Genomic DNA, 23827 nt, shown 5'->3' on the forward strand with positions numbered 1-23827 from the left:
CTTGTCCCTGCATTGGTTCTATTGCAGGATGCCAGAGGCAGCCTCTAATAGAAGTGCTGCGATTTTGCTATTCACTGCCATACTGTAGTATTGTATGAGCGATCACACCCCCTAGGTTTCAAGGTACCTAGGGGGTCTGATCATAAATGTAAAAGAAGAAAAAATAAGTTTTTAAAAGTATTACAAAAATTTAAAAAATATATAAAAGTTCAAATCACCCCCCTTTCCCTAGATCAGACATAAAAGTAAATAAAGAACATTAAACATAAACCTATTAGGTATCCCTGCGCTCCAAAATGCCCGAACTATTAAAATATTAAAACATTTATACCATACTGCAAACGGCGTAGCGGCAAAAGAAATTAAAATAGCCAAATAGCGTTTTTTTCAACACTTTGCTTCCTATAAAAAATTGAATAAAAAGTGATCAAACCGTCAGATACCAAATGGAATCAATAGAAACGTCATCTTGTCCCGCATAAAAAGACACCGCAACCAGCTCCATACATGTAAATATGAAAAGGTTACAGGTGTCAGAACATGACGAAGCAAAGTTTTTTTTCTATTTTGCAAAGTTTTTCATTTTTTTAGAACGTATCAAAACATTACAAATACTATATAAATTTGGTATCGCCGTATTCGTACTGACACGTAGAACACAGGTAACATGTCATTTGTACCAAACAGTGAACGCCGTAAAAATTAAACCCCTTTGAAAATGGCGCAAAAGCATTTTTGCAATTTGCAATTGCACCTAATTCTGAATTTTTTTCCACATTCCTAGTACATTGCACAGGATATTGAATGGTGCCATTACAAAGTACGATTTGTCCCGCAAACAATGAGCCCTCCTGCAACTTTGTGAACTGAAAAATTAAAAAGTTATGGCTCTTGAAATGTGAGGAGGGAAAAACGAAAAAGCGAAACCAAAAAATGGCCTGGTCATTAAGGGGTTAAATTAAACCCGTGAAGAAAAATGAAAGTCACACAAGCAATGGTCGGCCTCTATGAAGTACCGGGACGCACCATCAGGGTCCCGGGAACTGAGGTAGTGACCGCACAACTTTAATCTTTTTGTGGGGTATATCTTCCAAAGTCTTCTGACGAGTTATGAATAGAGATGAGTGAGTAGTGAAATATTCGAAAATTCAATTCGACTAGACCTCAATATTCGACTATTCGTTCAAATATCAAATCCCATTATAGTCTATGGGGAAAACATGCTTCTTTCAGGGAAACCAAAATTCGACCAATTGGAGTCACCAAGTCCACAACGGCACCTCAGGAAATGATGGCAACACCTCTGGAATACAACTGGAACAGCAGGGGAGGCATGACTGGGGGCATCAAACACACCCAAATCCCAGTATTGTTATTATTATTATTGCTGCTGCTACTACTGATTTAGCCAGCCAATGACTGTATACGTTTTTTTTTTTCAATGCCTACGTTGTCCTACTTCCTGTCCCACCTCCCCTGCATAGTTATTGGTGTAAAGAAAGCGCCAGGGAAGGTGGTGGTGGTGGTGGTGGTGGGGGACACAAATATTTACTGTGTTTACCGTGTGGAATTCAACTAAGTACGAGTATTTCGAATACCATATTATTCAATCGAATACTGCTCGCTCATCTCTAGTCATGAGTAATAAGGAAACGCGTAGAGACATTTGGGATGATTGGATCTGAGACGCTCACACTCAGTCTGTAATACCTAGGGGATGTGAGACAATCATTGTGCTTACACACCAGAAACGCCCACACAGCGAGTGCGAATGGCACTTCAATTGTTACCTCCAGTAGCACTACTGTCACCACACCGCCATCTGACCAGTTTCTACCGTCACCTAGTCTCACTATCCCTCATAGATTGTAAGCCCTCGCGGGCAGGGCCCTCTACCCAGGGGTGAACCTACGCCTTTCACCGCCCGAGGCGAACTACAGAAAGGAGGGGGCGGGGTGGAGCGGAGGGGGTGGGGCTTAGCGCCATTCGCAGGCAGAGAGCAGGCCCGGAGAGGACCTGCTCTCTGCCTGAACGTGAGGGGAGGCTGCTGGAGCAGCGTTGCTCCAGTGGCCTCCCCAAACCATCGCTCGGTGCTAAGCCAGTCCAGGACAGCTTGTCCTGGACTGACTTAGGTAAGCAAAAATGCCGCCCTCCCTGGGTCCCTGGCATAGCGCCGCCTGAAGCGGTCGCTTCAGGTTGCCTCATGGGAGGTGCGGCGCTGCCTCTACCCCACTGTGCCACTCGGTCATTGTTAGTATCTGTTTGTATATTTTGTGTATTGTATGTAAACCCTCAAATGTAAAGCACCGTGGAATTAATCTAATAATGTACAGCACCATGGAATTAATATAATAATGTAAAGCACCATGGGATTAATATAATAATTTAAAGCACCATGGGATTAATATAATAATGTGAAGCACCATGGAATTAATATAATAATGTACAGCACCATGGGATTAATATAATAATGTACAGCACCATGGGATTAATATAATAATGTACAGCACCATGGGATTAATATAATAATGTACAGCACCATAGGATTAATATAATAATGTACAGCACCATGGGATTAATATAATAATGTACAGCACCATGGGATTAATAATGTACAGCACCATGGGATTAATATAATAATGTACAGCACCATAGGATTAATATAATAATGTACAGCACCATGGGATTAATATAATAATGTACAGCACTATGGGATTAATATAATAATGTACAGCACCATAGGATTAATATAATAATGTACAGCACCATGGAATTAATATAATAATGTACAGCACCATGGAATTAATGGTGCTATATAAATAGTGGTTAGTGACAGATTGAAAGGGAGGGAAAAACAAGATATAAGTTTGGGGATTGATTGGATCAGGTCCAGCGCACAGGTGGTGATGTGCAGCTTGGAGACTAAGGGGGCATTCACATGGAGAAAGTTGGCGCGGGTTCTGCCACAATAACTCGCGGCAGAATCAGCACTGATAAAAAAGACTCCCATGGAGGTCAATGTTTTCCACGTGGAAGAGCATTAAGCAGGGGGGGGGGGGGGGGTTGAGGGGTGTGTAGGCTAAAGCTTTCTCTGATATTGTCAATCTTATACAAAAATATCAATATAATTTTTTAGGTTATATTCAAAAATAGTAAAATCAGTTTCTGGTACCTGGAGGCTGGTGAGCTGATCTGTGCAGGGACTAGGTACTGATAAGACCTTATTGTCCATGTTGAGGGATAAAACCAGGGAGAAGCCCTCATGTATTGTATGTGAAAAGTGTTCTAAACACCCTTAAGGTAAAATCACATTCAGATTCGTGACAGAAGGTTTGGAGGTTGTCCCACCAAGTTTCTCATGTTTGGATGTAGCGCGGATGTGGTTCTGCAGTGAAGGCCGTGTTTGTTTTCTCGGTACCTACTGTCTCTACAATGCCTCTACCTTGGAGCTGGATTGTCAGGAACGCCCTTTTAACAGTGGTTGAGAGATCGGATCCGAAACTAACGGCACCGATATCTCCAGCCGCTAATGGGGGACATAATGGATGAATTCAGCGCACTGTCGCTTTCTAACAGCAAATAAAACCACAGGTGCAAATGGCACAATTGCCCCTTTTTAATGCTTGACAGACTTATTACACTACATGGACTGGGGGGGAAAAAGTGAAATTAAAAATGGTTCTGATGGTCAATATTCTGATTCTGCTACATAGCTCTGCCCCACACACAGCACACAGAATCTGCTACAAAAACTTCATGTGAGCAGAACCTACAGCTCCGCTACATACACATCACACACAGACGGCTCCGCTACATACACGTCACACACAGACGGCTCCGCTACATACACGTCACACACAGACGGCTCCGCTACATACACGTCACACACAGACGGCTCCGCTACATACACGTCACACACAGACGGCTCCGCTACATACACGTCACACACAGAAGGCTCCGCTTCATACACGTCACACACAGAAGGCTCCGCTACATACACGTCACACACACAGTCGGCTCCGCTACATACACGTCACACACAGTCGGCTCTGCTACATACACGTCACACACATACAACTCTACTACACACACGTCACACACAGACAGCTCCGCTACATACACGTTTCTAAGCAATGGTAAGCACAGACACTCCACTGATCTTAGCCATAAGGCCTACATACATCCCCATCCAGACATAGAACTTCACCTCACACCTGCCCTGTGTACACTGAGGAGAGAAATTCCTAACACCTGGTCCTGTGACTCCTCCTGATCACATGACTATGACATCATCACAGGTCCTTTATCCCACTAGGATTTAGCAGCTACTTCGCAGATGAAGCCATAACAGAACCTGATCATGTGACTATGACTCCTCCCACATATGTGACATCATCACAGGTCCTGTAATCGCTTGGATGCTGTGCAGTTAGAGGTAGGTGCACTCACTACAGTTCCTCAGGGCAGTGGTGAATCTAGCCTTTCTGCTGCCTGAGGCGGACAATCAAAAGACGCTCCCCCCGGACTGAATAACGGGGGGTGGGGGGTGTTCATCTTTTGATCATCCACCTCAGGCAGTGGGGGACGGGGTGCTAGTGGTAACATTACAGTGAATACAATGCAGTAATATTTTGTGCAATAATACTCATAGGAGACGTCTTCCCACATTTCCCATCTCTTCCCTTTGGACCACCATGACCACTTCTTCTAGCTGTGGCTTGACTCTGAATTCCATCCACTTTTCCCTGACTGTAAAATACCATGATTTTTCCCGTGGGGTCACGGCCTTAAAGAGGTTGTTCAGGAACTACAGGTTTCAGCAAGGAGGCGGGGGGAAGGTGAAAAATAAAACCCACACGCACCTGTCCCTGGTCCTTCCACCCCTGTCTGGTCCAATGACGCCCCAGGGCTTGTTCCATCAGCAGTCCTCGCCACACGTAACCAATGAGGCCACAGCAGCCTAAAGAAAGGAACTGGGATGTCTCACATAAGTCACCTGTGATGTCACCTGTCCTTTCCATTGGCTGCTGATCGACCTCAGCAGTCACGTGTGGCAAGGACTTCAGTCAGACAAAGCCCCCGCCACTGGACCGGACAGCCGCGGGAGACATCGGGGACAGGTGAGTATAGGGTTTTCTTATTTTGCACCTTCCCTGACCTTCTTGCAGAAAACTGTAATTCCTGGCTAACCCCTTTAACATCTCAATATTCAGAGGCCCGATTCACATCTGCATTTGGGCCATTCCGTTCCCCTCTCTGCATGAAAAATGTTGAGAGAAAAGTCCTGCAAGCAACACTTTTCTCTCCACATTTTTTGTGTGGAAACCACACGGACCCCATTATAGTCTATGAGGCTAGTGGGTTTCCTGAAGGTTACCACTTTTTAATGCGTATAGGTTTCCATTTGGGGGGTTCCCAAGCAGACTCCACGAACGGAAACCTGAGCGCAGATGGGAATCAGGCCTAAACATCACATTATAAAATAGTATGTATAATGGTAGACATGTATGGAAGCAAACAAACATAGATAGATATTGATATGCTCTAAATACCTACACATATACCCATTTATTCACACGCATACATTCATATACAGCATAGACACACACACACACACACACCTATCTACACACATACAGGACTCACACAGTATATAAGACACATAATGTAAACAAATATAAACATTTATACATATTTTACCCAAGAATATATACTTACCTTTGGGTGTATCACTGGGTGCCCAGGACATGGGGGAAACTCATCTGCAGCTCTGTCTGGTAGTGAAGAAAGCAGCAACGTCTCCTCTCACACTCCGATGCTAGGATGAGGGGAGGGGCAGCACAGGAAGCTGCTGTGTGCTGGGGGGAAATTTTACAAGCAGCGATCAGCAGCCCCTGCATCTGCCAGTGATTTATCTGCTGCTGAGCTAGTCCTGAGTATCACAGCACCAGAACTGCCCACATGCTGCAGTGTGATCCAGACACTTGCTTTCCTTGTATGGGACTGGCTTCTTTACCAAATGCGTGCCCTGGTTGCAAGAGGCAGCGGCTCAACAGCACAGTCCCATCCAAGGAAAGCAAGTGCCCGGATCACACTGCAGCATGTGGCCGGTTCTGGTGCTGTGATACTCAGGGTGATGTTTGCATCTATCTGGTACCGGAGCCTCAGAAGGAGGAGAATACAGTGGATCTGTCTGTGAGTGCAGAGACCGGTCAATAGAACCACAGGGGTCTAAACCAGCCCAGGAGAGGGCCGCCCGGCTGCTCGGTTGTTTTCAGAGAAGCCCTCTCCTGCGCTAGTTTAGATAAAAATAAAAAATCTAATTGGCCCAGCTGGCGCCCCCTCCAAAATGCCGCCTGAGGCCGTCGCCTCACCTCAATAGAGGTGTGGCCCTTCCTCAGGGTTACCCCTTATGGACACGATGGAAGGTTGTTTTTCGATCCCCTTCAGTCACATCTATCAGAGAGTCACCTGCTGTAAGACCACGTGTGGTCAGTGATTGGTTGTAGAGGTCATGTGATAATCTGATATCATTCAACACCGCTGTCATCACTAACATGGAGGATCTGTCTTATATGTCCCAAATACATAATTTGCATTATATTATTATCTGTACTGACCGTATCTCTACAGGTTCCTACAAGAAAGAATCCTCTCAGCTGAAATCTCCTGTATGAAGTATGGAGAGAGACAGGAACAAGATGGCGGAGAGTATCCTAAATCTCACCCTAGAGATCATCTACCAGCTTACTGGAGAGGTGAGAGATTCTGATGATGTCATCATTACATCATTCTTATCTATAGTAATAACAGATGATATGACTGGAGAGGTGATGGACTCTGGACATGTATGTAGTGAGATTTATTAATGTGTCTCCCCATAACCAGGATTACACAGTATTGAAGAAGACCTCTAGTGGGCGCTGTCAGGCTCCTGTGTATGAAGGATATGGAGGAACCCTGAGTCCAACCTCTTTTCCCTCACCTCACCCCCTGATACAGGAGGAGATCAATGAACAGAAGATCCTAGAACTCACCAACAAGATGCTGGAGCTGCTGACTGGAGAGGTGACACTGCTGGGAATGCTGGGACATTATACAGTAACTGGAGGGGTCGGGGTGATGACTGTATCATTGTGTTGTCAGGTTCCTATAAGGTGTCAGGATGTCGCTGTCTATTTCTCCGTGGAGGAGTGGGAGTATTTAGAAGGACACAAGGATCTGTACAAGGAGGTGATGATGGAGGACCACCAGCCCCTCACATCAGCAGGTAATAGACATGACTATATACACATGGACTTCCATTATTTGTATGTACAGAATGAATTCAGTCCCTGTCTGTGTTTCCTACAGGTAGATCCAGTAAGAGGACAACACCGGAGAGATGTCCCAGTCCTCTTCTTCCACAGGATGATCAGGTAGATGGAGATATTCCCTATGATGTGTAGACAGGCTGTGAAGTCCTTGTGGTCAGTCTTGGGTTCTCCAGCAGTATTAGATGTTTATACTTGTGTAATGAGAGGTGGAGATGGAGGATAAAGCCGACCATAGACATTACATGTTGTCTGGATCTTCTCACAATCTTCTGGATATGGAGACTGCTGGTTGGAATAAGGAACCATCAGATTGGATTTCTACCAATCTGATGCTTTATTTCCCCTGAGACCAAACAACCCTGGATGTATCTGGTAGAACAGGGGTAGGGAACGTACGGCTCTCCAGCTGTTGCAAAACTACAACTCCCAGCATGCATACTGGCTCTGCTGTTCTGGGAACTCCCATGGAAGTGAATGGAGCATGCTGGGAGTTGTAGTTTCACAGCAGCTGGAGAGCCAAAGGTTCCCTACCCCTGTGGTAGAATCTGATCTCCTCCACTTACACAACCTGAAGCAGGTCTAGCCATGCCGAGTATACATGTGTATGAGGTTTCTTGGGGTTGTCATTAAACTGTCATCTATTATATATCTCCATCTTCTAAACCGGTTTGGGTTCGATAGCTCCTGCTGTCAGGTCATCTTTGATTGTTGTACTAATTATAGATCTATTCTGGTCATTTTCTATAAAATCCTTTATGACTTCTCTACTATTTTGGTGACTTTCTCAAAATTTATTTCACAGCTTTTGAACAAAGATCTGAATGACATTAATGCTATAGCGATAAAGATAAAAGAAGAGCCGTATGTGAGTGATAATGAGGAATGTGAGGAGGACATTCCTACAGGGAACCGCCCAGGTGAGGAGTCACCACTATATAAAGCAGAGATATTACTCATTACCTGAGAGAAACTGTTTTATGTTGTTTACCATTGAAGGATACAATTGTGGGGTGTGAGTCTTATGTATTGTAGCGTCTTGGAGATGGTTGTGTGTAGAGTGGATATGAGTCGGGAGAAGATGAAGGTCTTTTAAGGGTCAGAGATTGCATGTAGAGAATGTGGGGAAAGTAGCTCTGTAGCAGCAATGGTGCAGACCCAACCGGTCAGAGACATGGACACGATGTCTGGTGCAAACAGGTTTATTTAGGAAAAAAAACAAAAAATAAATAAACCTTCACGTCAGGCACAGAATAAGCAAAAGTAATACACAGCCTTAACTTCAGGCAAAATGTCGAACAAAACCCTGCTTGTGTGAGCTCTAACTAAACAGTAAAAAAAAAAACTAACTATACAAGTGTCTAACTACCAACCACACGAACAAAATAAAGTAGCACAGTACAGTCTCACCAGGCTCTCAATGTGTAAGGACAGACCCAGCCACTTCCTCTTTTCCCAGGATCTGCCCTGAAGTGCAGACTCTGTAGCCTTTTATCACTTAGTAACGGTCCCAGGAGCCACCCCAGGGGCTGAGGCCTATTCAAGACCTGCCCTGGACCACACATATGTCAGAAACCTGGGGCTGATATACCAGGACTCCAACACCCTGCCTGTCACCTTCTCACAAGAGGTATAAAATTATTTCAGAGATGTATAGGGGGCAGGTAGTGGACAGCCTTATATGTGCACAATAACATTTTAACTACTATTTTCCGGACAATGGGCAGCAAGTAAAGGAACTGGCAAAGGGGAGAATCAGTGGAAAAACAAGGGGAAAAGAGGGTTAACAAGGCAGCAGAGTTGAGAGTAGATTGGAGGGGAGCAAGAATTTTGGATGGAGAGCCACTGACATGGATGCTCCAATGGTCTAGGTCAGGGGTGGGCAATTAATTTTCCCATGGGGCCACATGAGAAATTGTAACGGTTCTAGAGGGCCATGCGCGTCGTGGCAAATTTAGCTCCACCCACTTCTCTTCTGACTCCACCCATTCTCAATCATTTTTCCATGTGCCCCACAAAGTAAAATCCTCCTACAGTCACCCTAACATTATACACCCCCACATTATAACGTTTTCCCCAGTATAAACCAGCAGAAACTAGAGGAGACATTAAACTGGGGGCAACTAGAGGCAGACATGTCCCCCTCCAGCTACCCCCCATGGTTTAATATCCTCCTCCAGCTGCCGCAGTTTATTGTCACCCTCCATCTGCCCCCTAGTTTAATGTCCCCCAACATGTGCATTAAGTTTAACTGCTCCCCTATATCTGTCCCTAGTTCCCCCCCTCTTGCTCACACATGCTGTCTCTTCTCTCTATATCATCCAGCAGCCTCCATAACCGGCAGCTTGCAGGAAGCACACAGTCCCATGTGACTCTGCCCACTAACGAGTCATAGCCTATCCTGGTGATAGGCTGTAATGACATCATCACAGGTCCTTGAACATCTGCCCCCTAGTTTAATGTCCCCCCTCCATGTGCATTCAGTTTAACTGCCCCCCCTACATCTGCCCCTAGTTCCTCCTTGTTCACACATGCTGTCTCTTCTCTCTATATCATCCAGCAGCCTCCATTGCCGGCAGCTTGCAGAAAGCACACAGTCCTGTGTGGCTCCGCCCACTAACGAGTCATAGCCTATCCTGGTGATAGGCTGTGATGACATTATCACAGGTCCTTCAAAAAACCTTCCACTAGCTATGCGGGCTGGATAGAAGCAGACAGAGAGCCGGATGTGGCCCACGGGCCGCACATTGCCCAGGTCTGGTCTAGGTGGTAGATCATGAGGGCATGCACTAGCATTATGAGTTGGTTCCACAAAAGATTTTGAGTCGGAGATGGCAGAAGGTGTTAAGGGGTTGGATATGTGGTTTAAAGGACAGAACAAAATCAAAAGTTAACCATGCTCTGTGAAACACCTACAGGCAAAGGCTGAACTGAGGAGGTCGTGAAAGAGTGGGGAGGGTAAATGTACAGTTGGTGAGGTATGAAGTGGCCAGGAGAGGACCAAGTCAGTGATGCCAAGAGATGAGAGTGTTTGTAATAGAAGGGAATAGGCAACTGTATCAAAGGTGGAGTAAAGATCTAGAAGGAGGGAAATGGAGTAGTGTCATTTGGCGTTAGCAGTTAGTAGGTTGGTTTTAGTAGAGTGATGGGCTCAGAAGTTAGTGTAGCTGGCAAAATAGTTGGATGAGAGGTATGAGGACAGATCAAGGTGCACATGTTGTTCACGGAGTTTTCAGGAAAAAGCGTAATGGTATGATTGGGTAACAGCTGGACAGAAATAATGGGTCAAAGGGAGGCTTCTTAAAGATAAGTGTCATGGCGGTATGTTTAATGGAAGAGAGGAAGATAGGTTGAAGATATGTTAGGGCTTGGAAAAACACTACCATAAGGTTGGGGGATGAGGTGCATTTGGATTATGTCAAGTGCACTGGTGGTCAGGTGTGATTTGGAGAGTAGGGTGGTGACCTTGTCATTGGTAATGGTTAAGTAGGAAGAACGTTGAAAACTTGAGAAGAGTGGTTGTGGCAGGTGTAGGCTGAACGTTCTCCGATGTTGTCAGGATTATATTATGTAGAAATATTACAAACTGAAAAGAAATTATAGCAATATTTTATATCATTCAAAAATAATAAAGACCGTTTCTTCTTGTCAGATGACTGTACCAGGAGTTCAGAGGGACATCTGATATCTACACATTGTAAGGCAGAAGATCCATACGAAGAGCATACCATTACCCCAGATATATCCTCAGCCCTTCAGAAGGAGCCGTATGAAGAGCATACCATTACCCCAGATACAGCCTCAGCCCTTCGAAACAAAGCTGTACCATCTGCCCCTATTAAAATCATCTTATCTTCTGGTCCTGTTAAAATCATCATATCTTCTGATTCATCACAGACTATAACGGAAGATGAAAGTCACAGAAGGGAAGATCATCCCACAAAGGAGAATACATTTTTATGTTCAAAATGTGGGAAATGTTTTACCCAAAAAACAGATCTGGATAACCATCAAAGAATTCACACAGAGGCAAAACCATATTCATGTTCAGAATGTGGAAAATGTTTTACCCAGGAACAAACCCTTGTCTCACATCAAATAAGCCACACACGAGAGAAGCCATATCCTTGCTCAGAATGCGGGAAATATTTTACCCTAAAAACAGATCTTGAAAGACATCAGATTACTCACACAGGGGCAAAACCATATTCATGCTCCGAATGTGGAAAATGTTTTACCCACAAACGAACCCTTGTCTCACATCAAAGAACTCACACAGGAGCAAAACCATATTCATGCTCCGAATGTGGAAAATGTTTTGCCCGGAAACGAACCCTTGTCAAACATCAAATAATTCACACAGGAGAGAAGTCATATTCTTGCCCAGAATGTGAGAAGTGTTTTAGCTATAAATCAGATCTTGTTAGACATCAGAAAATTCACACAGGTGAGAGGCCATATTCTTGTTCGGAATGTAGCAAATGTTTTACACATAAATCCGTTCTTGTTGCACATCAGAGAATTCATACAGGAGAGAAGCCATATTTATGTTTGCAATGTGGAAAACATTATAGCGCTAAATCAACTGTTATTGAACATCAAAGACTCCACTCAGGGCAGAAGCCATTTTCCTGTTCAGAATGTGGAAAATGTTTTACTCGAAAATCAAATCTTGTTGACCATCAAAAAACTCATGCAAAAGAGAAGTTGCTTGCATGTTCATAATGGGGTAAATGTGTTACCGGGAATGCAGATCTTGTTCAACATCAAAGAAATGACAATGGGGACAGTCTAGTTTGATGTTCGGATTGTGTGACATGTTTTACCCAGAAACTAACTTGTGTTGAATGTCAGAGAACTCGCATCCAGGAATTGCCATTTTCATGGCCAAAGTATAAGAAGTATTCTTCCAAAACAGATTTTATTAACGGGCTTTCCAGGATCCCAAGTGTTTTGGATATTGAACTATCCAAAGAGTAGGTCAACAGTATCGGATCATGAGGGTTCATTACCCAGACACCGCAATGAACAGCTTATCTAGAAGAAGTTCTGCTCCTTTTCAAGTGAGCTGTAGCTAGATCAGATAAGATGCTTCCCCAGGAGCTGTAGGATGGGTGCAGGAACCCTGAGGCTTATGTTTTGACTAAATGTGCTGATCTTTGTGGGATATGTGCGTATTCTAGTATAACTAGTTAAAAAACTGTTTTTGCCGCCTCTCTGTGCTATGTACCGGCGGATGCGAACTGCCATATTTGTACATCGTAACACATGATGGTTATACGATGACTCTGACTATATAAATCCTTCCTTTTTGAATAATAAATTGGAACATACTGATTACGATACTGGAGTGTCTAACTGTCTGTTCTCCGAGTGCTCGTGATTACGTCATCAATCTGGACTACAACAGAATATCCAGGGGCAGTTGCCCCCCTAACAGCTGCCACGAGGTGTGTTTGCAGGTGAAGTTTGAGTGATGAGACCTTGCCAGCCCGAGTTAAATGCGAGAGTAAGTTCAATGCAAACACATCGTGGCAACGCACCATATACTAGTCGGGATCGCTGGCAGCTTGCGTTATGCGGGAGCTGACTTTTTCCCATAGGAATGCATTAACCGTACTCTTGCATCTATCTCGGGATGGCAAGGTCACAGCACTTGGAAGTCAAGGTATATAGAGCCCTAAAGAGCTGTTTGAGTAAGATTCCTAGCTAAATAAAGCTAATTCCTAGCTAACCCTGCCAGTACATCTATCCCTGTCTAGTTCACAGTCGCATATGAACCGAATCTGAAATCCAATATTCGTATAGAGTGGAGGTCACCTAATTTAGCCAGCCAATTACTTTTTCCAATTTTTTTTCAATGCCTACGTTTTCCTACTTCCTCTCCCACCTCCCCTGCACAGTTATTGGTGTAAAAAAAAGGCACCAGGGAAGGTGGGAGGGGAATCAAATTTTTACTGCGTTTGCCGTGTGGTATTCGATTGGAATGAAATATCTCCAACAGTCTGATATTCGATCGAATATCTATTCGTTCCAACGCTGTTCGCTCATTACCCCAGATATACCCTCAGCCATTCACAGCAAAGATCTATCATCTAATCCTATTGTACACTTCCAATCTTCTGATTCATCACAGACTGTGAATCAAAATAAAAGTCAAACAAAGGAGAAAACATGAAAAAGCTCACATAAGAGAAAATAAATTTTTCTGTACAGAATGTGGAAAATCTTTTACCCAGAAACCAACTCTTGTTGCACATGAAAGAATTCACACTGGAGAGAAGCCTTATTCATGCTCAGAATGTGGCAAGTGTTTTAGGTATAAATCAGATCTTGCTAGACATCAGATTACTCACGCAGGAAAGATACAATTTTCATGTTCGAAATGCGAGAAACGTTATGCCTGTAAATTAGATCTTGTGAAACATCTGCAAAATCACACAGGAGAGAAGCCATATTCATGTTCGTAATGTGGAAAAGTTATAATGCTCAGTCATCTGAGAATTCACACCAGAGAGGAGCCTTTTTTAGGCTCAGAACGGGGTATATTTTTATTTTGAATACAGATCTTGTTCAGCATCAAAGAACTCACATAGGACATAGTCCAAGTATATGTTTGTTTAGAAACCAAAGTCAGTGAACTCACATTAGGGAGAAGCCATTTTCATGGCCATAATATGAGACGTGTTCTTGGAAATCATCTCTTGTTAAAGCATTTTGCATCCGTCACCCAAACCTCACATTGACCAGCTTCTGGGCATCAGAAGCTGTATACATGGTGTACAGCTAGAAACAGCTCCGCTCCAATAGAAGTGCATAGGGCAGAGCAGAAGTTTCCCATGCAACCGCTACAGTCTACAGAGCCGGTGTATACAGTTTCTGGTGCTTGGAAGTAGCTGTGTCATCAGATCAGTGCAGCGTCTAGGTCTTGGATCAGATACTAATAATCTATCCTAATCTAAATACATGTTGAAGTATCAAACCAGGGAGAGGCCCCCCTCGTGTACCATATGTGAAAAGTGTTCTAAGGTGAATTCACATTCAGATTTCTTACAGAAAGTTTGGTGGTTGTCCCACACTTTTTTTTGTCTTCAATCGAAAAACATCCCGTTCAGATCATCAAATCTTATTTTCACGTGTTACAGAAACTGCTTTAACAATTTTGCCGTAGGCGAATTCCAATTAATTGTACATCGTAACTCAGACAATAAATAATTTCATATCCAGAACGTTGGGAATATTTTACCCACAAGGTATATTTTCTTAAACATCAAAAAATTTGCAGTGGAAAGTCACCATTTTATTAAAAGAAAATTACCGTATTTTTCGGACTATAAGACGCACTTTTTTTCCTCCCAATATGGGAGGAAAATGTGTGTGCGTCTTATAGTCCGAATGCAGCGTGCGCAGCGTCTGTGTCCCGTCTGTGCGAATGAAAAGAAGAGCAGCACGGTGCCTGCCTGCTCTGCCCCTCCTTCCCTGTCTGTGTCGCGTGTTTGCAGGAGCGAGATCTGAGAGGCAGGGAAGTAGGGGCGGGCCAGACAGGTGAAGGAAGCGTGGTTTCAAGCTTGCCGAGAAAACCACGCCTCTTTCACCCGTCTGGCTCGTCCCTCCTTCACTGCCTCTCAGATCTGGCTCTGGCAATGAAACCACACAGACCGGGAAGGAGGGGCGGGCCAAACGGGAGGAGGAGGCGTGGTTTTCTCGGCAAGCTTGAAACCACGCCTCCTTCACCCGTCTGGCCCGCCCCTATTTCCCTGCCTGTGTGGCATCATTGCAGAAGCGACATCTGAGAGGCAGTGAAGGAGGGACGAGCCAGACAGGTGAAAGAGGTGTGTTTTCAAGTTTGCTTAGAAAACCACACCTCCTTCACCCGTCTGGCCCGCCCCTTTTTCTCTTCTTACATAGCTTCACTGCAGGGTGTCTCTTTCCATCCATGGATGAGATTAGATAGAATAGATAGACAGACAGACAGACAGATAGATAGATAGGAGATAGATAGATAGGATAGATTAGATAGATAGGATAGATTAGATAGATAGATATGTTCAAATCACCCCCATAGCCCTACAATACATATAAAACAAAAACATTACTGTGAAACACATACACATTTGGTATCCCTGTGTCCGAAAGCCCCCGGTTCTATTTACATTGGTGAAATATTATATTAGATTATTAAATATTTCACCAATTTTTTTTCCTTAATTTTTTTTTCCCCTATTTTCCTCCTCTAAAACCTTAGTGCGTCTTATGGTCCGGTGCGTCTTATAGTCCGAAAAATACGGTATAACAACAAGGAATTGACGGTGCACTCATTCCAATTACAGGGTCTCAGAAGAATGTTGTGTCGGTCTGTACATGTGGTCTTAGTTGCACATAGTAAAAGTTTTTCTGGAATTGAAAGCTTTTTCCATTCTGACCATGGAACGCACAGATCTCTGCCCTATCGTAGTCACAGGGAAGTGCGATTAACCCGAGGTTATCGAGAATTAGACAAAAGGTATTGGGCACTATTCCCATTGCCTGGACACCATACTAGTATTTGGTTTGTAACAAGCTGAGGTTGCAAATTCTCACACAATTTTGGATTCAGCCACTCAAAAATCATTATCATACTCTAGGGCAGTGATGGTGAACCTTTTAGAGACCGAGTGCCCAAACTGCAACCCAAAACCCACGAAATTATCGCGGAGTGCCAACACGGCAATTTATACTTAATACTGTGCAGTTCCACAATTGCGGACAGTTACGGACCCACAAATTACAGTCATGTGAATGGGGCTTTACAGAGCTTTCAATAATACAAACAACTTTGTACTGAAATGTAAAGCTCTGCATTTTGTACTTCTGCGGCCTACATTGATGGCTTTCAGCTGTATGTGCATTTGCGTGCCATAGGTTCGTGCCATCACTGCTCTAGGATCTCTTCAGACTTGAACCAGACCGGGAAAAGCCTCGCATATTTTCACTAAGCAAATCTCGCAAGGTTTATCCATCTCTAGTAATCTGATATATGTGTGCGACCACCCGTGAGAACCGTGCAGGAAGCTGGACTATCACGGTGACCTTATAGGCACCAAAACTACAAGGAGAGGTGCACAGGGTAATAGGTAGAGTCAGTTAGATGTGACACCAGTTGGAGTAATGAGACACCAGCTGGTCCCTGGGCTGTGATGGCGGTTTGGTGTCAGTGCTCCACTCCAACAAGGAGCTTGTGCCCAGGTCTTAGCTGCAAGGAAGGCAATGTCCCTCCTGTAGCAGTGAGCTGTGGCACAGTGGCTGAAACCTTCCCATGCATTAGCAGAGAGTCTAAGATGTCTACAGGTCCAGTTTCTGGTCCTTGCAGGAGTTCATTTACCTTGTAGAGGTAGGTGCAGGCTGCCAAGGTTGTAGCTCTGCTTAGCCTGATGTAATCCTGTCCTCTTACTGATAGTGATACAGGGAGCTGTTACAGCTTCTCCGCCCTGCTGCTGCTGTGGCACTTCATCACAGCACACAGTGTCTGAAACACAAGATGGCTACTGCCACACTACATCTTGCTTCTTATTCCCTGGCTCTTACAGAATACTACTTCCTCTCCCTGCTATGACTATTTCCTGTTCCAGCTACAGATCCACCCACTATAATGTGTGTTACTATGGAGACCACAACTCACCAGGATAAGTGAAACCAGAGAACAAAAGCTTGAAAACATGTCACAAATGAATACAGTATGAACATGACAACATATACAAACAATCATAACATGTAAGGCACTCTTATGGCCAAATAACCATTAGTAACTCCTGTGAGGGGGTTACATGTGTCATCTCTAGTGGACGTGCTCATCAGCATGTATTCATTCTAGAATTATGCGGGTATCGGTTGGGGCGATCAGAAGATCGATAACTGACTTTGTGAACCAATCACATTGTCATACCTCCCAACTTTTGAAGAACCGAAAGAGGGACAAAATGTGCGGCAAATTTAGCCCCACCCACTTTTGTGTTGACTCCGCCCATTCTCATTAATTTTTCATGTGTCCGCACACAGTATAATCCTCCCACAGTCACCCGTAAATTATATGTCCCCCCTCTATCTCTCCCCCAGTTTCATATACACCCTTCATCTGCCCCCAGTTTTATGTCCCCCCCTCCATCTCTGCCCCCAGTTTCATGTCCCCTCCATCTGCCCCCAGATTCATGTCCCCCATCTCTGCCCCCAGTTTCATGTCCCTCCATCTCTGTCCCCAGATTCATGTCCCCCATCTCTGCCCCCAGTTTCATGTCCCTCCATCTTTGCCCACAGATTCATGTCCCCCATCTCTGCCCCCAGATTCATGTCCTCTCCATCTCTGCCCCCAGATTCATGTCCCCCATCTCTGCCCCCAGATTCATGTCCTCTCCATCTCTGCCCCCAGATTCATGTCCCCCATCTCTGCCCCCAGATTCATGTCCCCTCCATCTCTGCCCCCAGATTCATGTCCCCACATCTCTGCCCCCAGATTCATGTCCCCACATCTCTGCCCCCAGATTCATGTCCCCTCCATCTCTGCTCCCAGATTCATGTCCCTCCATCTCTGCCCCCAGATTCATGTCTCCACATCTCTGCCCCCAGATTCATGTCCCTCAATCTCTGTCCCCAGATTCATGTCCCCCATCTCTGCCCCCAGATTCATTTCCCCACATCTCTGCCCCCAGTGTCATGCCGTCCTCTCCTTCATCTGCCCCCAGTTTCACGTTCCACCTGAGTGTACACATTACACTTACCTTCTTCGCTCCCTCGCCGCTCTCTCTCTCTCTCACTGGCAAACAGTTGTAGACGCGATGTGACGTCATCACATCGCGTCTACAAAGCCAGTAGGCTGCGTGCAGCGGCGAAGCAAGGAGCTGACCTGCGTCAGCTCCTTGCTTTAGCCGCGTATGTGTTCCTCTGGACGCAGATCTGAGTTGAAATTGGGACATAACTCACTCCAACCGGGACACGTCACCGGAATCATGAATGTCCCGCGGAAATCGGGACGGTTGGGAGGTATGCATTGTACTTGCTATTGTAATGTCATCATGTATGGCTTAAAAAGAATGTATCACCACAAAATCGCCTATTTTTAAATAAAGTCTTGTTAAAACATATTTCAAAGATATTCATGTTAATATCTATATTTAAAAAAACTAAATCTAAAAATCCTACAGTTCTGACTCTGACCACTAAGCCAAATGATATACTGCTTCTTTCTGTAGGAAAATTCTTTGCAGCAGCCACCTCTCCTACAGCACACTGATGGTCATAGCAATCATGTATATGTAGAAAATGAATCCACCAGTCACAATAGGTGATGTCACATTCTATCTACTCCCTACTCAGCACAATGACCTCTGTAGAGGTCAGAGCATGCCTAGAAAATTCTCCATAGAAGTCAATAGAGTCTGCTCCATGGTTCATCTCCAAAAGATAAGAAGTCACATACTATGTTAGGCAACATTGGGTTGCTGGGAATTGGCGCATGATGGAGAAGGAGCTGAGGCAGGAAAAGGGAAGGATGAGGGAGAAGTCCCCAAACAACAGGAGATGGCAGATGCTCCAGTGTTTGGGCATCAGGACATAGAAACTGGTCTGGTAGCTCCTGGGATTTGGGAAGTGGAGGGATAGAGAGGGACAGTTAAAGGAACCTAAAACAGCTCCTGGGAGGTGGAAAAGGTGGGATTACTCTGCTGGGAAGATTGGGCATTTTGGAGGAAGGAGGACCAGACTGTTGGGTAGGAGGAGGAGTTGAGGTAGATGTTGACTGGCTGGTGGAGAATGTGCTGGAAGCATTATCCGCCAGCCATTGTAACACCTGTTCCCAGTGCTCGGACATGGTTAGTGTTGTGCCCTGAACCCTACTTAAAGGGGTATTCCCACCTCACATACTCACCAGTCTTTACTGCTGTAAAATCTTCTTTCTTCCTGGTTTCTTGCATCATTTGGTGGGAGGGGTTTCACATGCAACCTGCCGTTTAGCTCCGCCCCCAAATCTTCATGTAGCTCCGCCCACCCATATTGGACTATGAAGTACAGGCAGCAGCAACTCCATTCTGTGTTACATACAGAGACTGCCTGTCTCTGACATAATGAACACAATTGTATTAGCTAGCCTGATAACTGGGAGAACAGAAGAAATGAAAGCAGCTCCTCTCCTCTATCTGCTAACAGGAAGCTAGGTCACGTGGTGCAGACACAGGAATAGCTAGATACACAGGCTGGCTCCCGTGCACTTAGCCCCTCCTCCCTCCCCCCTGAGAGCAGCAGATACATCACTTGACTCATGAGCAGCTGTCAGGGCTGTGGCCACAAAGAACTGAATAAAGTAAGATAGTGGACAAACAAAGCAGTTTTGCTGAAGCAATGTATTTAGGAAAAGTCTTACATTCACATTAACAAGCAGTATAGATAGGATCCTTGTGATGGGACAACCCCTTTAATGTGGCCATCAAGCCGGAGAAGCGCAATGCTTACTGCCCAAGAGGAGTAGGCACGGGATGTGCTGTAGCTTGACCGCAACCTTTCCACGCCACTGGCCTCACCCCCGTCCTCATCCCTTAGTGCTAGCCTTATGCATTTTGAGATGTATATTAATATGGTTGCAATTATATTTCTGTATGTGATAAAAACATCTGACAAACACACATAAAAACCAGAGGGCAGCAGATCATGTGACAATAGAAGATTTGTGTCATTCTAAAAACTTTTGGCCATGACTGTACAGATGGTGATGAGGTGACAGTAGTGTTATTGGAGGTTGTAGGCCTTCCTGAATAGGGGAGTCTTCAGGGCCTTCTTGAAGCCTGTGATTGTGGGGTCAGTCTTATGTGTCTTGGTAAGGAGTTCCAGAGTATGGGGGATGCACAAGAGATATCTTGGAGATGGTTGTGTGAGGAGCGGATGAGAGTAGAGCGGAGTAGGAGGTAACAAAAACCATGAGATTCCAATATTTTGGCCCAGGCCGAGGGTGTAGATGGAGAAGAAGAGGGGTCCTAGGACGGAGCCCTGGGGAACACCTACAGAGAGAGGGCGAGGTGAGGAGGTGGTGTGCGAATGGGAGACGCTGAGTGTGCGGTTGGTGAGGTATGAGGAGATCCAGGAGAGGGCCAGGTCCAAAATGCCAAGGGATGACAGCGTTTATAAAATAGGGCGTGGTTGACTGTGTCAAAGGCAGAGGAGAGGTCAAGGAGGAGGAGGACAGAGTAATGGCGCTTGGCTTTGGCGGTTAGCAGGTCATTGGTGACTTTGGTTAGGGCAGTTTCAATGGAGTGCCGGGGTCTGGAGCCTGACTGAAGTCTGTCAAAGAGCAGGTTGGACGAGAGATAGGAGGAGAGTTCGGAGTGGACGTGTTGCTCAATAAGTTTTGATGCGTACGGGAGCAGTGAGAAAGGACGATAGTTGGCAGGAGAGGATGGGTTGAGGGAAGATTTCTTAACTATAGGTGTGACAGTGGCGTGTTTGAAGGCAGAGGGGAAGGATCCATTGGTTAGGGATAATTTGGGGATGAGATGTGTAACCAAAAAAAAAGGGGGTGGTGGTGGGGTTGTGTGGGTGGGGGTGAGAATGGGTGGAGTCAATGTAGAAGTGGGTGGAGCTAAATTTGCTGCCCGCCTCTCTCCCTGACACATGCGGCTGAAGCTGCTCGCGTGCTCGCTTCGCCGCTGCCCGCCTCTCTCCCTGACACATGCGGCTGAAGCGAGGAGCTGACCTGTGTCAGCTCCTCGCTTCGCTGCTGCCGCCGGCTCCTGGCTTGTAGACGCGATGTACAAGCCAGGAGCCGGCGGCAGCGGCGAAGCAAGGAGCTGACACAGGTCAGCTCCTCGTCAGCTCCTCGCTTCAGCCGCATGTGTCAGCGAGAGAGAGACGCAGCGGCGAAGCGAGCACGCGAGCAGCTTCAGCCGCATGTGTCAGGGAGAGAGGCGGGCAGCGGCGAAGCGAGGAGCTGACCTGTGTCAGCTCCTTCCTTCAGCCGTATGTGTCAGCGAGAGAGGCGGGCAGAGAGCGGCGAGGGAGCGGAGGAGAAGGTAAGTTTAATGTGGAGGTGGAACGTGAATCTGGGGGCAGATGAAGGAGAGGACGGCATGACACTGGGGACAGAGATGGAGAGGACATGAATCTGGGGGCAGAGATGTAGGGACAGGAATCTGGGGGCAGAGATGGGGGACATGAATCTGGGGGCAGAGATGGGGGGACATGAAATGGGGGCAGAGATGGAGGTACAGGAATCTGGGGGCAGAGATGGGGGACATGAATCTGGGGGCAGAGATGGGGGGACATGAAATGGGGGCAGAGATGGAGGTACAGGAATCTGGGGGCAGAGATGGAGGGACATGAATCTGGGGGCAGAGATGTGGGGACATGAATCTGGGGGCAGAGATGGAGGTACAGGAATCTGGGGGCAGAGATGGAGGGACATGAATCTGGGGGCAGAGATGTGGGGACATGAATCTGGGGGCAGAGATGGAGGTACAGGAATCTGGGGGCAGAGATGGAGGTACAGGAATCTGGGGGCAGAGATGTGGGACATGAATCTGGGGGCAGAGATGGGGGGACATGAATCTGGGGGCAGAGATGTGGGGACATGAATCTGGGGGCAGAGATGGAGGGACATGAAACTGGGGGCAGATAAAGGGTGTATATGAAACTGGGGGAGAGATAGAGGGGGGACATATAATTTACGGGTGACTGTAGGAGGATTATACTGTGTGCGGGCACATGAAAAATTAACGAGTGGGCGGAGTCAACACAAAAATGGGCGGGGTTAAATTTGCCACATTTTGTCCCTCTTTCAGTTCTTCAAAAGTTGGGAGGTATGGATGTGGTTCTATTACCTCTGTACAGTAGGTGGCGCTATTACTGCGGAGGTAGTTACTAAGCAATGGTAAGCACAGACACTCCACTGATCTTAGCTATAAGGCCTACATACATCCCCATCCAGACAGAACTTCACCTCACACCTGCCCTGTGTACACTGAGGAGAGAAAACACCTGGTCATGTGACTCCTCCTCATCACATGACTATGACATCATCACAGGTCCTTTATCCCACTAGGATTTAGCACCTACTGAGCAGATGAAGCCATAACAACAGAACCTGATCATGTGACTCCCTGACCCCTCCCACATATGTGACATCATCACCGCTCCTGTAACCCCTTGGCTGCTGTACAGTTAGAGGTAGGTGCACTCACTACAGTCCCTCAGGGTTACCTGTTGGGAACACGATACTCTGGGGCTATGACTCCCATCTTGTTAGAAGGTTGTTGTTCCTCGATCCCCTTCGGTCACATCTATCAGAGAGTCACCTGCTGTAAGACCACGCGTGGTCAGTGATTGGTTGTAGAGGTCATGTGATAATCTGATATCATTCAACACCGCTGTCATCACTAACATGGAGGATCTGTCTTATATGTCCCAAATACATAATTTGCATTATATTATTATCTGTACTGACCGTATCTCTACAGGTTCCTACAAGAAAGAATCCTCTCAGCTGAAATCTCCTGTATGAAGTATGGAGAGAGAAAGGAACAAGATGGCGGAGAGTATCCTAAATCTCACCCTAGAGATCATCTACCAGCTTACTGGAGAGGTGAGAGATTCTGATGATGTCATCATGACATCATTCTTATCTATAGTAATAACAGATGATAGGACTGGAGAGGTGATGGACTCTGGACATGTATGTAGTGAGATTTATTAATGTGTCTCCCCATAACCAGGATTACACAGTAGTGAAGAAGACCTCTAGTGGGCGCTGTCAGGCTCCTGTGTATGATGGATATGGAGGAACCCTGAGCCCAATCCCAGGGCCTCCACCTCACCCCCTGATACAGGAGGAGATCAATGGACAGAAGATCCTAGAACTCACCAACAAGATGCTGGAGCTGCTGACTGGAGAGGTGACACTGCTGGGAATGCTGGGACATTATACAGTAACTGGAGGGGTCGGGGTGATGACTGTATCATTGTGTTGTCAGGTTCCTATAAGGTGTCAGGATGTCGCTGTCTATTTCTCCATGGAGGAGTGGGAGTATTTAGAAGGACACAAGGATCTGTACAAGGAGGTGATGATGGAGGACCACCAGCCCCTCACATCAGCAGGTAATAGACATGACTATATACACATGGACTTCCATTATTTGTATGTACAGAATGAATTCAGTCCCTGTCTGTGTTTCCTACAGGTAGATCTAGTAAGAGGACAACACCGGAGAGATGTCCCAGTCCTCTTCTTCCACAGGATGATCAGGTAGATGGAGATATTCCCTATGATGTGTAGACGGGCTGTGAAGTCCTTGTGGTCAGTCTTGTTGTATCCAGCAGTATTAGATGGTTTATACTTGTGTAATGAGAGGTGGAGATGGAGGATAAAGCTGACCATAGACATTACATGTTGTCTGGATCTTCTGGCTATGGAGACTGCTGGTTGGAGTAATGAGCCATTTGGTTGGATTTCTACCGATCTGATCCTTATTTTCCCCTGAAACAAACATCTGGTAGAATCTGAT

General features: G+C 45.7%; 3 protein-coding genes across 3 annotated transcripts in view; 2 read left to right on the top strand and 1 right to left on the bottom strand.

Moving 5' to 3' along the window:
• LOC142195595 (uncharacterized) overlaps positions 1-23827 on the bottom strand; it is a 704678-nt gene that overhangs the window by 451905 nt on the left and 228946 nt on the right. The window lies entirely within an intron of this gene.
• LOC142189760 (uncharacterized) overlaps positions 1-23827 on the top strand; it is a 207115-nt gene that overhangs the window by 34842 nt on the left and 148446 nt on the right. The window contains exons 3-5 of the mRNA XM_075262250.1: positions 23039-23218; positions 23297-23420; positions 23504-23568. Coding sequence (XP_075118351.1) covers positions 23039-23218; positions 23297-23420; positions 23504-23568 — 369 coding nt within the window. The remainder of the gene's footprint in view (positions 1-23038; positions 23219-23296; positions 23421-23503; positions 23569-23827) is intronic.
• Positions 7680-12470, top strand: LOC142189213 (uncharacterized). Its single transcript, XM_075262134.1, has 3 exons — positions 7680-7688; positions 8119-8233; positions 10966-12470. The coding sequence occupies exons 1-3, from the start codon at positions 7680-7682 to the stop codon at positions 12036-12038; spliced, it is 1197 nt and encodes a 398-aa protein (XP_075118235.1). The 3' UTR covers positions 12039-12470.

The sequence above is a fragment of the Leptodactylus fuscus genome, chromosome 1 (assembly GCF_031893055.1).
Source record: "Leptodactylus fuscus isolate aLepFus1 chromosome 1, aLepFus1.hap2, whole genome shotgun sequence".
Taxonomy (NCBI): domain Eukaryota; kingdom Metazoa; phylum Chordata; class Amphibia; order Anura; family Leptodactylidae; genus Leptodactylus; species Leptodactylus fuscus.